General features: G+C 42.4%; 9 protein-coding genes across 9 annotated transcripts; 4 read left to right on the top strand and 5 right to left on the bottom strand.

Moving 5' to 3' along the window:
• The first annotated feature begins 49 nt into the window (after positions 1-49).
• Positions 50-1,118, top strand: LOC117567914 (NF-kappa-B inhibitor-interacting Ras-like protein). The gene is made up of 2 exons (XM_034248193.2): positions 50-257; positions 319-1,118. Exons 1-2 carry the CDS (start codon positions 144-146, stop codon positions 832-834), a joined length of 630 nt encoding a protein of 209 aa, XP_034104084.1. The 5' UTR covers positions 50-143; the 3' UTR covers positions 835-1,118.
• Positions 1,119-1,272: 154 nt separating this feature from the next.
• LOC117567917 (phospholipase A2 large subunit-like) lies at positions 1,273-2,086 on the top strand. The gene is made up of 2 exons (XM_034248196.2): positions 1,273-1,515; positions 1,574-2,086. The coding sequence occupies exons 1-2, from the start codon at positions 1,280-1,282 to the stop codon at positions 1,785-1,787; spliced, it is 450 nt and encodes a 149-aa protein (XP_034104087.1). The 5' UTR covers positions 1,273-1,279; the 3' UTR covers positions 1,788-2,086.
• Positions 2,067-3,134, bottom strand: LOC117566484 (calcium/calmodulin-dependent protein kinase type 1-like). Its single transcript, XM_034246016.2, has one exon. The coding sequence runs from the start codon at positions 3,132-3,134 to the stop codon at positions 2,157-2,159; it is 978 nt and encodes a 325-aa protein (XP_034101907.1). The 3' UTR covers positions 2,067-2,156.
• Positions 3,135-5,069: 1,935 nt separating this feature from the next.
• Positions 5,070-5,791, top strand: LOC117567916 (phospholipase A2-like). The gene is made up of 2 exons (XM_034248195.2): positions 5,070-5,341; positions 5,399-5,791. Exons 1-2 carry the CDS (start codon positions 5,106-5,108, stop codon positions 5,688-5,690), a joined length of 528 nt encoding a protein of 175 aa, XP_034104086.1. The 5' UTR covers positions 5,070-5,105; the 3' UTR covers positions 5,691-5,791.
• Positions 5,690-6,821, bottom strand: LOC117567913 (calcium/calmodulin-dependent protein kinase type 1-like). The gene has a single exon (XM_034248192.2). It carries the CDS (start codon positions 6,812-6,814, stop codon positions 5,777-5,779), a length of 1,038 nt encoding a protein of 345 aa, XP_034104083.1. The 5' UTR covers positions 6,815-6,821; the 3' UTR covers positions 5,690-5,776.
• A 281-nt stretch (positions 6,822-7,102) lies between these two features.
• LOC117567915 (phospholipase A2) lies at positions 7,103-7,975 on the bottom strand. The gene is made up of 2 exons (XM_034248194.2): positions 7,604-7,975; positions 7,103-7,532 (listed from the first exon to the last, which is right to left on the bottom strand). Exons 1-2 carry the CDS (start codon positions 7,903-7,905, stop codon positions 7,265-7,267), a joined length of 570 nt encoding a protein of 189 aa, XP_034104085.1. The 5' UTR covers positions 7,906-7,975; the 3' UTR covers positions 7,103-7,264.
• Positions 7,976-8,057: 82 nt separating this feature from the next.
• LOC117567912 (nucleolar protein 9) lies at positions 8,058-10,336 on the bottom strand. The gene is made up of 2 exons (XM_034248190.2): positions 10,047-10,336; positions 8,058-9,982 (listed from the first exon to the last, which is right to left on the bottom strand). The coding sequence occupies exons 1-2, from the start codon at positions 10,234-10,236 to the stop codon at positions 8,157-8,159; spliced, it is 2,016 nt and encodes a 671-aa protein (XP_034104081.1). The 5' UTR covers positions 10,237-10,336; the 3' UTR covers positions 8,058-8,156.
• A 130-nt stretch (positions 10,337-10,466) lies between these two features.
• Positions 10,467-15,178, top strand: LOC117569369 (condensin complex subunit 1). Its single transcript, XM_034250500.2, has 6 exons — positions 10,467-10,665; positions 10,776-11,247; positions 11,309-12,204; positions 12,263-12,404; positions 12,463-12,550; positions 12,611-15,178. The coding sequence occupies exons 1-6, from the start codon at positions 10,539-10,541 to the stop codon at positions 15,116-15,118; spliced, it is 4,233 nt and encodes a 1,410-aa protein (XP_034106391.1). The 5' UTR covers positions 10,467-10,538; the 3' UTR covers positions 15,119-15,178.
• Positions 15,179-15,552: 374 nt separating this feature from the next.
• LOC117568119 (40S ribosomal protein S14a) lies at positions 15,553-16,113 on the bottom strand. The gene has a single exon (XM_034248521.2). The coding sequence runs from the start codon at positions 16,046-16,048 to the stop codon at positions 15,593-15,595; it is 456 nt and encodes a 151-aa protein (XP_034104412.1). The 5' UTR covers positions 16,049-16,113; the 3' UTR covers positions 15,553-15,592.
• Between the last annotated feature and the right edge of the window lie 646 nt (positions 16,114-16,759).

Here is a 16,759-nt window from a genome sequence, read left to right as displayed (position 1 = left end):
ATTGTCAACAGTCACAGAAAATTGAATTTATGGTATTTTTTAATAACAACTTGCGGTCACTCTAAAAACAGTACTGGCGAAAGTTAAAACGGTGCAGCCGATTTGTTTATTTGTTTATTTTTCAATATAAGATATCTATAAAAATGTTAAATGCAAAGATCGGTAAAGTGGGCAAAGTGCTAGTGTGTGGCATGAAGAATGTTGGTAAAACGGCATTGATCGAGCAGCTAGTTTACGGAAACGTGAATACTGAAACCGTAAGTGGATCGCAAATATTCGTCATTAAATTTTTCGTAAACAAAAGTAAATATTGTCAAGGAATTGCATCCAACAATCGAGGATATATATGTTGCAAGCGTGGACACAGGACGGGGTGGAGCTCGAGAAACCCTGCGCATTTATGACACAGCCGGACTACAGGGTGAACAGGCTGCTCAATTGCCGCGTCACTATTTGCAATTTCCCGATGCATTTGTGCTCGTCTACGATCCAACTGATCCACGTAGCTTAGATATGCTGGCAGACATTAAAACTGACATAGACAAGCACAAGGAGAAAAAGGAGGTGCCCGTCATTGTGTTGGCGAATGTGCGAGCTCGCAGTAAAAAGGATACGCCTCCCACAACGCCAATTCCAGTGGAATCAGTAATGGATCGGGCAAACAATTGGTGTCAACGTGAACGCATCAAGCATTACACCGTTAATGTTATGGAACGTCCTTCACTGTACGAGCCATTCACAGTACTGTGCGCCCGCCTGCATCCGCCGCAGACGAAGAGCACTTTCCCACAGCTGCGACAAGTGATGCAGAATCGTCAGAAGAGTGAGGTTTAGGATGTGCAGAACAAAACACATTTAAATATATATATACATATAGTCTGCGAACTTTATGACTAACGTGCATAATAATTTTATATGAGTATTAATTGACCCTATATTATATGTTTATTGTTGTGATTATCGTTTGAGCAATATGCTTGCCTTTTCAAATGTGTATAAAATACTTAGTAAAGACTCTATGCAGGCAAATTGTAAAATCAACCAAAATTTTATATTCTTTTGTAAAAAGCTAACTTACTAATAATGAATTTAGTTATCAATTTTATATATAGTGGCCTTAATTAAATGTTTACATATTCTTATCTACGAAAAGACTTCATGAAATTTGGTAATTAAGTCTTATCGGCAAACAAATAGCGTCTTAAACAATTACGCATTCAATGACTCGCCGGCATGCAGTATTTCCAAGCTTAGTTTAACTTTCACTTTCGTAAAGAATATGCGTATTCTACAATGTGCGGCTGCTTTGGCGGCTTTAATTATTTGTGTCCATGCTAGGGCCACAACATTTGCTGGCACAAAATGGTGTGGTAATGAGAAAATAGCAAGGAGCTTCAATGATCTGGGACCTCGCGTAGAAATTGACAAGTGCTGCCGAACTCATCACAACTGCGAGCAAAAGATTTTGACAAAGGAGCAAGGCTATGGACTTAGTAACAATGAGCCATGTACTATGTAAGTGTGCGAATAATTCAATTACCTATTTATATTAATAGTATTGATCTTTTCTTAGCTTCTCTTGTAGCTGTGAGGCTGCCTTTTTCAAGTGTCTTCATGAGGTCAACAATCCACAGTCATCTGCTTTAGGTTTTCTATATTTTCGGTTTACTAATATTTGCATTGGGCCAGAGAAACCCACTGCATCCTGCGACGGACAGCAGTGCCCAACTCAATTGGAGAATTCACAATCGGAACGCTGGCAATTTTACGATCTGCCAGACTACTAGTTCATTGAAACGAGTTGAAGCTGTAGCCAATTCCATTAATCAATCTTTAATAGAAGCAAATACAATGTGAAGCAAATATTAAAGTACCAAATAAACTCATTAAATTTAGCAATCTAGTCTTATCAGCATTCAAACAGCGTCGTCGCTAAACCGATTAGAATTCTTAAAAAACAATTGTGCATCGATACGTTGTCATCTCAGCGAGGAGGATCTGCAGCAGACTGCGGCAAATAATCAGATCGATTAAAGCTTCATTTATTTATAAATAAATAACTAAATACTATGTAATGTAATCGATACAAAATAATCCATATTCTATATTTGTGGATCTATTTACGGTGATTTTAATTTGTTTTAGTTGTATCCGATTCAAAATTTGTTCTTACTGTTGAGTGCCAATTGCTGCATGTTTCGGATGACTGTGTTGACTTGGACTGCTCGCCTCCAACGAGACTTGGCAAAGTTTTTTCTAAGCTGCTGGGACACAGAGTCGTGTATGTTGCGACTAATTGCCTCATTGTCAGATATCCAGGGATGATCCAATGCCTGCTGGCATGTGTAACGCTCATTCACATTGACACGCAATAAATTCGATATCAAATTCTTGGCAGATTCACTAATTTCATCCCAATACTCCGAATGGAATTCATAAAAACCTCTAGTTATTTTGGCAAATAACATGTCATCGTTTTTATCATAGAATGGAAAATTACCACAAAGCAGTATGTAGGCGATCACACCCAGACTCCAGACATCCACAGCTTTTCCATATGGCACTCTAGCAAAGATTTCTGGTGCCGCATATTCCGGAGTTCCACACACAGTTACCATTAGGTTCGACGTGTCCATTTTTGCAAAGCCAAAGTCAGCAATCATTATTTTACTATCTTCGTCTGGACTGTAGTATAAAAGATTTTCGGGCTTTAGATCTCGATGGACAATCCCATGCTGATGCAGATAGTTGACAGCGTCGAAAAGTTGCTTGAGCAGTTGAGATGCATCGCGTTCACTGTAGTAACCTCTGTCCACAATCCGATCAAATAATTCGCCACCGGTGACCAGTTCCATGACCAGATATACTTTGGAGAGATCTTCGTATATTTCAAACAGTTGCACAATATTTGGATGCGATAATGGTTCTGCTTCTGATTCCAATCTGCTAAATCTTTTCAGCACTTCAATTTCGTTATCCAAAAACTCTTCCTTACCAATAAAGGATGTTTTCTCAATTATTTTAACTGCATATCGTTCCACTGGGGTCGTTCTAGTCTCGACCAAGCGCACTTTGGAGAATCCTCCCGATCCTATTAAGTAAAGGACATCATATTTGTCCTCTATTGATGCCATATTTACAATTTTAATAATATCACGAAGAAAAGACTTTCAATTGGGTCGGAAGTGGGCTACTCACTAACTAAACTTTCGATTTATTATTCCTTGTTGATTTATATTTTCAAAAGTAACCGCAAGATCGCAAATTATATAAATACAATAAATTTCGTCATATAACCATTACTATAAGTACATTATATGTACCTTTTTCACATTTACAGCTGAAGGTCGTTCTAAAGTTATGAAATAAAACATTTTAACATTATGTAGGTATTTCCAAGAAATATAATATTACACATAAATAATAGATTTTTTAAGAAATATGCAATCTAATTCGCTGAAGTAGGTACATTCATGGTATGAGGATTCCGGATATATTTCAGAACTTCACTTCCGTTAAATATTCTATGAATTAATCAAATTTATAAACTCTGAATTATATTCTCTATTATAGTGATTAGAATTCCCCGTGTCAGGATTTATTTAATAGTGTCGCAGCATTTGTGTAAAATGGCATATCATAGAACTGCCACAACTTGGCCGCCTGCTTGTTAACAGTGTAACGAACACAGTGCTTACGGAAAGTTCAAATAGACATTACACAGCTGATAACTTTTTGCGCGTGATAAGAAATTCAAATTGATTCTGTTACAATTTCGAGGTCCCTTAATCCATTGTCTTATACATATGGGTAATTCCATAACGAAATTTGTACCGTGCGAGACTCTTTACATTGAAAATAACATAAACTGAAACAATTTTAAAAATAAGAAAAGTTTATTTTAATAGCTCTAGATAAGTACTTTAATTAGAGCTAAGAATGGTTTTGGAATTTTCTTTCTGTTTTGTTTTCTGTTGTGATAATTGCAAAAAATAACCAATTCGTACGCAAAACCAAAAAATGAACGAATTTATATATTTTATCGTAAAACAGATGAAGTTCCTAAAATCAATCTTAGCTCTAAATATAATGCTTATCTAAAGTTTTAAGAATAACATTCACTTATTTTTAAAATTGTTTCAGTTTATGTTATTTTCACTGCAGTGCACTGTAAAAAGTCTCGTACGGGACAAATTTCGCCATGGAATTACCCATATGTAGAAAAAATCACTAAGCATCACAGTCATGTGCTAGTCAATTTGTCGTGAATATCGTAAATCCCTCGGTCGCTGTTTTCGCTGACCGTTTCTTCGACTTGCCCTCCTTCTCATCCTCCTGCTTTTGCAGCTGCTGTCCCAAACCAGCCTGCCATTGGCTTGCGGACAATTTGTAGGTATTCAAACGATATTTTGTGTAGATGAGGCGGCCAAATGGCGAGCCCTTTAACATATTGGCCTTATTACTCAGTTCCTTGGCAATATTCAGCTTCTGTGTTTCCTGTGCCGCCTTGAAGCACTGATCCAACACGCGCGAGCCATGCCGAGTGATGGCCAGATCCACATTAAAGCCATCCAGCAGACGTATCAGACGTTCACGTGACTTCTCCCCAATGTATTTGATCTGTAAGAAGGCATCCACAATAAGCGAGCCATTCGGTGTGTTAAAGATTTGCGCCAGCTGCACAGCGGGCAATTCCAGGATGCAATTGACCAGAAAGATAGGTTTATTAAACTGCAAGATATGCTGCACTATTAGCCAGAGAAACCCACTGCATCCTGCGACGGACAGCAGTGCCCAACTCAATTGGACAATTCACAATCGGTACGCTGGCAATTTTACGACAGACTACTAGTTCATTGAAACGAGTTGAAGCTGTAGCCAATTCCATTAATCAATCATTAGTAGGGACAAATGCAATGAACAGCAAATATTAAAGTACCAGATCTACTCATCAAATTCAGACATCGAGTCTTATCAGCATTCAAACAGCGTCGTCGCTAAACCGATTAGAATTCTTAAAAAAACAATTGCGCATCCGAAATTCCAAACTGTTGTCAGCATGGATTTCTCCACAGATTAGTATAACTTTCGCCCTCGAAGAGAGCATGCGAGCTCATCAATACGTGGCTGCTTTGGCGGCATTCATCACTTGTGTCCACGGCATGGGCATAACGGTGCCTGGCACCAAATGGTGTGGTCCCGGCAATACAGCAGAGAACTTCGACGATCTGGGTATTGAAGTGGAACTCGATACGTGTTGTCGAGCTCATGACAACTGTGAGCAAAGGATCTTACCTAATGAGCAACGCTACGGTCTTAGTAACATCGGTGTGTTTCCGATGTGAGTGAGCTAATTATTCAATTTATTATTGTTATTCATCCAAAATATTGTTTTTAGCTTCTCTTGTGGTTGCGAGGCTGCCTTTCGTCAGTGCCTCGTCATGTTGCACAATATGCAGTCAGCTGCTTTGGGTCGTATTTATTTCAGTACCACAAGTGTTTGCTTTGCCCATGGACCGCCCACCGTGTCGTGCGAGGAGCAGCAGTGGGACTTATTTAAGAAGCGCTGCAAGAGCTACAAGGAGGATAATTCACAACCAAGTCGCTGGCAATTCTACGATTTGCCATTCTATACTCATCTTACCGAGGAGGATCTGCAGCAGACTGCGGCAAATAATCAGATCGATTGAAGCTTCATCATTTATTTATAAATAAATACTATGTAATAGTATATAAATAGACGATACATAATAATCCATATTCTATATTTGTGGATTTATTTACAGTGATTTGAATTTGTTTTATTTGCATCCTCCTGTGGTATGTTCTTACTGTTGAGTGCCAATTGCTGCATGTTTCGGATGACTGTGTTGACTTGGACTACTCGCCTCCAACGGGACTTAACAAAGTTTTTTCTAAGCTGCTGGGACACAGAGTCGTGTATGTTGCGACTAATTGCCTCATTGCCAGATATCCAGGGATGATCTAATGCCTGCTGGCATGTGTAACGCTCATTCACATTAACACACAATAAATTCGATACCAAATTCTTGGCAGATTCACTTATTTCATCCCAATACTCCGAATGGAATTCATAGAAACCTCTAGTTATTTTGGTATATAACATGGCATCATTGGAATCATAGAATGGAGGATAGCCACAGAGCAGTATGTAGGCGATCACACCCAGACTCCAGACATCCACAGCCCTTCCATATGCCACTCTAGCAATGATTTCTGGTGCCGCATATCCTAGAGTTCCACACTCAGTTACCAATAGGCTCGACGTGTCCATTTTTGCAAATCCAAAGTCAGCAATCATTATTTTACTATCTTCGTCTGGACTGTAGTATAAAAGATTTTCGGGCTTAAGATCTCGATGGACAATCCCATGCTGATGCAGATAGTTGACAGCGTCGAAAAGTTGCTTGAGCAGTTGAGATGCATCGCGTTCACTGTAGTAACCTCTGTCCACAATCCGATCAAATAATTCGCCACCGGTGACCAGTTCCATGACCAGATATACTTTGGAGAGATCTTCGTATATTTCAAACAGTTGCACAATATTTGGATGCGATAATGGTTCTGCTTCTGATTCCAATCTGCTAAATCTTTTCAGCACTTCAATTTCGTTATCCAAAAACTCTTCCTTACCAATAAAGGATGTTCTCTCAACTATTTTAACTGCATATCGTTCCACTGGGCTCGTTCTAGTCTCGACCAAGCGCACTTTGGAAAATGCTCCCGATCCTATTAAGCAAAGGATATCATATTTGTCCTCTATTGAACCTCGTGTAGTGTGATTTGATCCCATATTTACAATTTTAATTAATTTTAAGAAATATCACGATTAAAAGACTTCCATCTGAGTCGGAAGTGTACGACTCACTAACTAAACTTTCGATTTATTATTCCTTGTTGATTTATATTTTCAAAAGTAACCGCAAAATCACAAATAACCGCAACAGTAAGTACATTATATGTACCTTTTTCACATCCACAGCTGAAGGTCGTTCTAAACTTATGAAACAAAACTACTTTACATTATGTGGGTATTTCTAAAAAATATTACACATAAATATTTCATACAGAGAATTGTAAATTAATTAAGAAATATGCAATCTAATTCGCTGAAGTAGCACATTCATGGTACAAGGTTTCCGGATATATTTTAGAACTTCACTTCCATTAAATATTCTATGAATTAATCAAATTTATAAACTCTGAATTATATACTCTATTATAGTGATTACAATTCCCCGTGTCAGGATTTATTTAATAGTGTCGCAGCATTTGTGTAAAATGGCATATCATAGAACTGCCACAACTTGGCCGCCTGCTTGTTGACAGTGTAACGAACACAGCGCTTACGGAAAGTGCCCTCCTGGTACTGCTTGCATCCGGTGGTGGGGAAGCCCAGAGCAAAGCATTTGCTGCGTGTTCCATAGTAGATGCGACCCAAAGTATTGGAAGTCATGGTGTTAACAGCCTGCAGGCAATTGATAAACTGCTGTTCGCAGTTGCACTTGAGACTGCAAGCAAGGATGTAAAGCAATTAGCTTCAACCGTTTATTGATTTTCCATGAGCAATGTGGTCACTTACATGGGAAACCAATCCGTGTTGTTGGGCAGTCCATGCAGCGAGCCATGTGACTCCATTATCTCCTCGCAATGGTCGTGGGCACGACAACATCTATCAGTTTCCCTCTCACGTCCCAGGTCCTCGTAGTTGGCTGCAGTATTTCCTGGGCCACACCACTTTGTGCCAGGCACAGTGATGCCTGTGTGCGGCACTGGCGGCAATGCCTGATTATAAATGTCCTCATCCTCGAAGATGGCCTCATCGCCAAATGCCCATGTAGCTCCAATGAACGAACTTAATAGCATCAAGTTAATCGGCGTCATGTCGATGTCAAAAGCAAAACACAACTGAACTGCCAGCTGCTTGAGGTCAGACAAATAGGCATTACTCAGCTGATAATTTTTTGCGCGCGATAAGAAATTCAATTTGATTCTGTTACAATTTCAAGGTCCCTTAATCCATACTCTTATACATATGTAGAAAAAATTGCTAAGCATCACAGTCAGGTGCTAGTTAATTTGTTTGAAAATAACGTAAATATTATTGAGCTTGTAAATTAAAAATCCAAATCTATTTATTGCGTAAGAATATCCTTAAATAACTCGGTCGCTGTTTTCGCTGACCGTTTCTTCGACTTGCCCTCCTTCTCATCTTCCTGCTTTTGTAGCTGCTGTCCCAAACTAGCCTGCCATTGGCTGGCCGACAATTTGTAGGTATCCAAGCGATATTTTGTGTAGATGAGGCGGCCAAATGGCGAGCCCTTTAACATATTGGCCTTATTACTCAGTTCCTTGGCAATATTCAGCTTCTGTGTTTCCTGTGCCGCCTTGAAGCACTGATCCAACACACGCGAGCCATGCCGAGTGATGGCCAGATCCACATAGAAGCCATCCAGCAGTCGTATCAGACGTTCACGGGACTTCTCGCCAATGTATTTGCTCTGTAAGAAGGCATCCACAATATGGGAGCCATTAGGTGTGTTAAAGACTTGCGACAGCTGCACAGCGGGCAATTCCAGGATGCAATTGACCAGAAATATGGGCTTATTAAACTGCAAGATATGCTGCACTATTAGCGAACCGTGCAGATGCACAAAGCCCGACTGATCGCCAGCCAACAGCTCATGTGGTTTCAGTTTAACGAGACAGTTGAAGAACATTTTGGATTTCTCCTTGTCCCCAGAGACATGCAAAGCGTTCTGAAGGGCCGAAATCATTTGTGCCTGCTTCGCACCCAAACGCAAGCAAGCTGCCGACAGGCCAGATACAACGCCAGTGTAGCCCATCTTAAGCAGTTCCTCCGTCTGCGGCTGAAGCTCATTGAACACCGCCTCAAAGTCGGGCACCTCCTTCAAGTGCTGCAGCAGACGTTGCACTGCGAAATTGGTTTGTTGCTGCTGTGCCAGGTAAGCGATGCGTCCGCTAAAGAGCATGGCATAAAGCTGGGTCAGCAACTTGGCGCCTGCCACACTGAGCAGCGTTTCGAGGAGAATAACAGCACACTGGTAGTGAAACACTTTCGGTAGTATCACCGGTGGCTCACTCTTGGCATTCTCTGTCGCTTCATTGGTCTCCATCTGCTCTTCCTTACTAGCGTTACCATCGTTATCGTCATCATCAATCTCAATTTTCGTTTCTTTTTTGTCATCGTCTTCAACGTCGTCGTGGGGCTTTAACAAACTTTGCGTCAATATCTTCTTGCCAAAGTGCTTCAACATGCTTTTGTCCACCACGCTGAGCGATAGACATATGACGCCCAGCAAGGCGGACGAATGCTCCTGGTACGGAAAGTCAACGAACTGTGGCCACATTTCCAAACGTTGTGGAAACTCCTTCATGACCTCATGCCATTCCTCGGGCACAGTGTACAACTTACGATGCTTGGCCAGCTCCGCGCCGCCCTTCTCGAAGGCTATTTTCGGCACATGCATGCCAACCAGACAAAGTATCGCGGTTCGCATGATGTGAGTGGCGCATGAATCCCACACAAAGTCTTCTAAATTGTTAAGCATAAACTTGGATATCCGCAGCACAAATTCCTGGCACTTTTCACGATGGGCCTTGCTGAATTTCGTTTCCAGATTATACTGTTCCTCAACTTGTGCTGCATCGGGTTTGGCCCGTTTGGCGGCATTGGGAGCATCATCGGACTGCTCAAGAGCTGCTGCCTTTCCTAATCCTCGAAGAAATGCAATTTCTAGCATTTTCTGTAATACATGCGACGCGAAACGGTCGGAGCACAGTGGACGCAAACTCTCACCGAACTTGGCAAAGAATCGCTCCAGTTGTGCGTCATCCACAAAGCCAATGAGAGATTCAATTGCTTTGGACACAATTTGATTGGAGGACAAGTGTATTTCCTTATCCACTGTTTGCTCAAATACATTGTTGGCCATGTTAACTGCAAGATATGATTTCCATTATGTACACAAACAGCTAAGTTAAATATAGCAGAGTGTACTTACCTCTATCCTCGACATCCTCGAAACCAGCTTTCATGGCATCCAAGATGTTGATAAAGTAGTTGAACTCATCGTCGTCAATGTGCGTGCCGCGTCCGAAAATGCCTTGCTTAGCGAATCCCTTGGCATTGCGCATAAAGCGGTTGCCTTTCTTTTTGGGACGCTTTCTTTTATCATTACTTTCCGTTTGCATTGTGCTTTTAATTGTTCAATTTAAACCAAATTACAACTCGAACGAACAATGTGCGCGGCGGTGCAACACGCGCTACATATGATTGTCGACAGTGTGACCGTAAAGTATTTTAGGTGAATTTTCGTAATCTCTAATGGTCACACAGTTGACAGTGGTTTTGATCGTTGTGTGGCGTTGCCAGACTGCTGCTATAGTGTGACCATTATATTTTGGTATAAAAATTCCGTTCAGTGGGCTGATGTGCGTCCCATCTCTACAAACAACAGTGAGCGTCGCTTTTCAATGAATAAAGCGGTTTAAAAATGGAAGAGTCTCACGATTTTCAGTTTATTTTACCATTAAACAACAATGATTTACTCAATTCTCGTGGCGATCAGTTTTATGTACAACAGATCTATGCTGCCAATGAGATACCAGAACAATTACTTGGTAAGTAGAAGCATTATTATGAAGAGCATTATTTCGACTTCGCGCCCGCAATTCAAAACATGGAAAAATTGGAACAGCAAATTGAAGCTTCTACTCTGGTGTTGTTTCAGCTTGCAAATCAAAGGTGCATCATAGTGATCCATTCTATATATTCGAGCACTTTGACACCTACTATTCGATCATCGAATCAAAGGCCAACGATGCTGCGGCCATACGCAATCTTATGCGCGCCTTCGACCTACTGTACCTCACAGTGGACCAATTGGGTGGCCAATTGGCGCCTTTGCTTGCCAGCAATGAGGCGCCGTCTTCGCGGGATCGTGTGCGCTACCTAAATCTCACAAAGATGTGCATATATTTGATGACTCAAACGGTGAAACGCATCGATGTTGTTGTCCAGCAAGTGCTGAAGGAGCAGCAATTTAATCAGCAGAAGAAGCGCGGCAAACAGGCAGAGACATTGGAACAGTATCCGGACTGGGATGTGAAGCGAGGAAAGTTTCTGGTACAACTCTTTAATATGATGCAGCATCACTTGGAAAAGCTCTGGAATCCTCCAGTTGCCGAGGAGAGCTTTGTAACGTATGCAACACTTTAAACATAACTTAAGAATAATCCTAATAGTTATTTCTTTCCTTGCCAGCATGGTGTGCGATATATGCTACCGAACCTTGGAGCTAGTGCCACCTCGGCCTGATAATCGACATGTCATCGACACGTTGTTTCACATCTTTGGCATTGCCATTAAACGCTACAATCATGCCATCACTTTTCCGGCTCGTACACTGCAAATTTTAAGGAGCACCGAGCATGCTTCCACAGCTGTGGCAAATGGCATTCTTTTGCTACATGAGGAGTACAGCATTTCCACCGTATTCTCCATCATCATGAAGGATCTTGTGGAAGCACTCACTCTCGACACTTCGGATACAGCTGTGTCGCGTAACTTTTCCAATTTCCTCACCGAATTCTCGGGTATTGCACCCAAGCTGATGATCCCCCATTTGTCCAAGCTGGGCGACGAATTGCTCGACTGTGAGTCGCATGTGCTGCGCAATTGTGTGCTCCAGATCATGGGCGATGCTATAGTGAGCGAGCTAACCTCCGAAGAGCTGGACGATGAAATGAAGGAGGCGCGCAATGAGTTTCTCGATAATTTAGTGGCTCATGTCAACGATATTTCGGCGCATGTGCGTTCTAAAGTGATGCACATTTGGCATCATCTCAAGGAACAACATGCCATACCACTAAGCTTTCAGATCAAGGTGTTGCGCGAGGCTGTTGATCGGCTGGAGGACAAGAGTTCGTTGGTCAGAAGGGCAGCTATACAGCTGATAAAAGCATTTCTCGAGAATAATCCCTATTCAGGGAAGCTATCGCTCGAGGAATTGATAAAGAAACACGAAAAGGAAGTGCAGGTCATGGAACAGTTAGATGAAGTGATTGCCGAGGAACGGAAGCAAGCCGAGAAGTTCACTGAGCAATGGGAGACTGTGGTGCCAGAGTTGTCGCCTATTGTCGAAGAGAATGTGAGGGAGTGTAAGTTGCAGATAATTTAACGAAGATATTTTAATTAATGTATTTAATCTATTGACAGTTCCAGAGCTGCAGTTTGATAAAGAAGAGGAATTAGACGTGTTGATCAATAGGATTCTGCCGCTGCTTTTGGATAAGAACTATAAGGACGCCGTAGTGCTGGTGCGTAAGGCTGATTACATGGCAGGCAACCAGGATCTAAGGTTTGTAATTACTTTTGCGACGTTGAATTTATTCTTAATTTCAAACTTCAAATCACAGTCAACAGCTGAAGCCGGAGGAGCACTGCGCCTATCTGCTGGCCTTGTTTAACACGTATATCAAGCTGGCAAATGGCTGCAAGGACAGCGTAAGTGCATAGCAAAATCTTCATAACAGCTTGAGTTAATTAATTCACATTTCATTGCAGAGCGAAGAAATGCTAAAACAAATCAAAACAGTTGATTTTCTCAAGGACAGCATCGAGTTCTCGCATGTGGCCACTAGCGCTATGCCAAAAATGCTGGAAATGCTGCTGTCCAAGACGAACACGGATGTGTTTGAGGCCGTAGATCTGTTTACCACCGGCTATCTCTTTGGCATTCATGGCACCGAGACGGGCATGCAACGCATGTTGAATCTTGTGTGGTCCTCGGACAAAGAGAAGCGTGATGCAGTTTCCAATGCCTATCGCCGCGTGCTCTTTACTACGGATCTAACAGGCAGAGCGCATGCCATTAAGGTTGTGCAGAATCTATCCAAATTTCTCTCGAAAATCGAATACGGACACTACACGGCCATGGAAATGTTGATGGGCGAGTGGGTGGCTAGCGAAAACATTGATGCACTCATTATCCAAGTGCTATTCGAACGCTTCACGTTGAAGCTGGAGGGAACCACTAAAGATGAGTCCCGGTTAGCATTGCAGTTGCTGATTATGGCCTCTCAGTCAAAGTCAACAATTGCGTCTGCAAATCGAACGATCATCGAAGACATTGCCATTGGCGATCGCGTGAGACAGGATCCTCGCATCTACACTGCTTGTCTGCAGCTGCTGGTTAACAGCATCGACGCCAACAACAATAGCAAGTACTATAAACGCTATCCCAGTAATGCCAAATTCGTGCGCGACATTACAAGCTTGTTCCTGAGCTTTTTCTTCCACCCCAAACTGCCGGAATTTGATAGCTTGGCCATGAGTCTGTTTGAATACTATTATCGCATGTGCCAAGCACCAGATGAGCTTGCCCAAAATATTGTCAGCGAATTAATCAGGCGTTTTAACAAGCAATGGTTGATTACGGATACCCAGCCAGAAGAGCTGCCTCCCACACAGACCACGGACATTCCATATTCACAGACCCTGCCACTGACACAAGATCCCAGTCAGACTGTGTTGCCATCGCAACCTCCTAAAGGTCCAGTTCGTATGCCAGTTTATTTGGTTTCGCGGTTTGTGTTCTGCATTGGCTTCATGATCATCAAGGAGATGATCTTCCTGGACATGGATGTGTACAATAATATGAAATTCCGTGAAGAGCTGACGGCTCTCGAGGAGAAGAAGAACAAAAAGGACGTAGCGAGTGCATTGCGTCGCCAGACAATGAACGTGTCCGCCATGGAGGTGCGAAAGCGTTTATCGGGTGTGGCTGCCGAGCCGCAACAGGAACCCGACGATGACTTGGTGGGCGCTACCGCTGAGGACAACATTGCGGAGGAAATCAATGCCATTTGCGAAGATATGCTGCTATATAACCCAAGTGCGCTAATGTCCAAGATCTATCCAATTATTATTGAAATATGCAAGAAACCTGGCGAGTATCGAGATCCGCAGTTGCAACAGGCGGCGACTCTGACGTTGGCACGCTTGATGACTGTCTCCTCGAAGTTCTGTGAATCGAACATGTCCTTCCTTATGAACATACTCAATCTGACCAAGAACATGAAGATCAAGTGCAATACGGTCGTGGGACTGTCCGACTTGACCTTTCGTTTTCCGAATATTATTGAGCCTTGGACGAGTCATTTTTATGCGCAGCTGCATGAGGAGAACTCTGAACTACGTCTGACTGCGGTCAAGATGCTGTCACATCTCATTCTGCACGAAATGATACGTGTCAAGGGTCAGATCGCTGATTTGGCCTTGTGCATTGTCGATGAGAGCGATGAGATTAAGAACATCACACAGCAGTTCTTTAAGGAGATTGCCAACAAATCGAATATATTGTACAATGTGCTGCCCGACATTATCTCCAAGCTGGGCGACATTAAGCTGCATCTGGAAGAGGACAAATATCGCACCATTATGCGCTACATCCTCGGACTCATCCAGAAGGATCGCCAAATCGAAACGCTGGTGGAGAAGCTCTGTCTACGTTTTCCACTGACGCGGACAGAGCGTCAATGGCGTGACATTGCCTATTGCTTGAGTCTTCTCAGCTACAATGAGCGTGCTCTAAAGAAGCTGATTGACAATGTGCAACACTTCAAGGACAAGGTGCAGATCGACGAGGTCTACCAGTCCTTCAAGCTCATCATTAGCAGCACTTCGAAGCTTGCCAAGCCAGAACTCAAGGCAGTTGTTGCAGAATTTGAGACGCGCCTCAACGAATGCCTGCAGGTGACTGAGCCAGGCGCCAATCCACCAGCCGAAGGTGCACCGGCTGCCGGCAATGAGACGCGTATGAACAAAACAAAGACCGCGAAGTCAGCGAACAAGGCACAGAGTGGCCGACAGCCTAAGCGTCGAAATGCCCGTCAAAAGAGCAGTTCAGAGGAGGAGAGTTCCGAGGAAGAAGCATCTGCTCGGCGCCAAGCGGGGAAACAGCCGAAGCAACATCAACGCAAGCAGACCGTAGCCTCGTCGGACGAGAGTGAATCCTCCGAGGAGGAGCGTCCAGCGCCTGCCAAGAATCAATCGAGCAGAAGACGCAAATGATAACGTCAATCACATTATATGTATTATAACTTACGTATTTGAAATAAATTTATATATTTTTACAATGAGTTGCAACTGTAGTTTTATGAATTCTAAGGATGCTGCAGAGAAATTGTAAAGAACAGGGGGATGCACAAAGATTTATTTCTTGAATTCTATTGTGGGTGTGAGTGTGTGAATGTGTCACTAAGCCGCTTTATGGCTATTCACAATTTTCCTATTGAGTGCCCGTTATCCATGTGTCGCATTATTCGTTGAACATCGTCTAATTGTAATCCCCTTATATTGTTGTCACATTCGAGGAATCAGCTCAGCAGCAGCCTGCTTGAAAGCAGGTAGACAACTCTTTTGTGACCATTTATAAGCAATTGCTATAATCCCTTTAATATGACTTTCGAATGAATTAAAAACGATTAGTTTGATTTAATAGCTATTTATTATTATTATTATTATTATTTTAGTCAAGCAAACAAATTATAGTCGACGACCACGACGTCCGCCCTTGCGGCGTGTGGAGTCCGATGGTATGGGCGTGACATCCTCAATGCGTCCGATCTTCATGGAGGAACGAGCCAAAGCGCGCAACGCTGATTGAGCGCCGGGTCCGGGAGTCTTCGTCTTGTTGCCGCCAGTTGCACGTAGTTTAATGTGCAACGCTGTGATGCCGAGTAACTTGCACTTCTCAGCCACGTCTTGGGCTGCCAACATGGCGGCGTAAGGAGAAGCCTCATCACGATCTGCCTTCACCTTCATGCCGCCAGTGACGCGTGTGATGGTTTCACGTCCCGACAAATCCGTAACATGCACGAAAGTGTCGTTGAAACTGGCGAAGATGTGGGCAACGCCAAAAACAACCTCGCCATCGCGCACCTGAGGTCCCAGTTGAACCTGCACTTCTTCCTTTTGCACTTTCGCCTTTCGGGGAGCCATTTTAATTCAGTCAAAAAAATGAGCGTGCCCGCTTGTTGAACAGCAGAATTGAAAAGAGAATTAAAAGTTCGATTGACGGCAAAAATTCGATTATTCACTTCTAGTTCAATTCTAAGTTTTAGTCGGAACGAGCGATTGACAAATCTAAGAGACTAGAAACGATATTGTAATCGATGCGAGCTTTCACGTAGGTATCGATATCGAGGGATTTGAATTGAATACCCATTTTTAAATGTAATAAACTTTCGTTTAAATTTACAGCTAAAGACTGCGTTCTTAAAACGTTATTGCTTAACGTCCATATGGTTTAAATTTAAAATATAGATCTTTAAAATAAATTGCATAAATAAAGAAATTAATATTACTCTAAACAATACATAAAATATACGATTTTTTAATGTTTATCCATTTTCATCAATTATTTCACAGTCTTACCTATTTTTCTGGAAAAAGCTAACAATTTAAGGCCGTTAATTAAATGATAAATAGAAGGAGTGAGTATGCCCCTCAAGATAAAAGAAGTCAAAATATTTTGTAACCGGATACACAGCCTCCTCAATCAGAGACGCACTCGCAGTCGGACACGTGTGTGCTGCCGCCCTGCCAACGTCTGGTGGCTGGGGAAGACGACGTCGTCGGAGTCTGCAACATATACAGTATCAATCAACAAATCAACGAGAACATAAAAGTCCGTTAGCCAGTCAGACAGCA

Source organism: Drosophila albomicans, chromosome 3 (assembly GCF_009650485.2).
Source record: "Drosophila albomicans strain 15112-1751.03 chromosome 3, ASM965048v2, whole genome shotgun sequence".
NCBI classification, from domain to species: domain Eukaryota; kingdom Metazoa; phylum Arthropoda; class Insecta; order Diptera; family Drosophilidae; genus Drosophila; species Drosophila albomicans.
The sequence above is the reverse complement of the archived record's forward strand: the minus strand, read 5'-3'. Positions and strand labels throughout refer to the sequence as shown.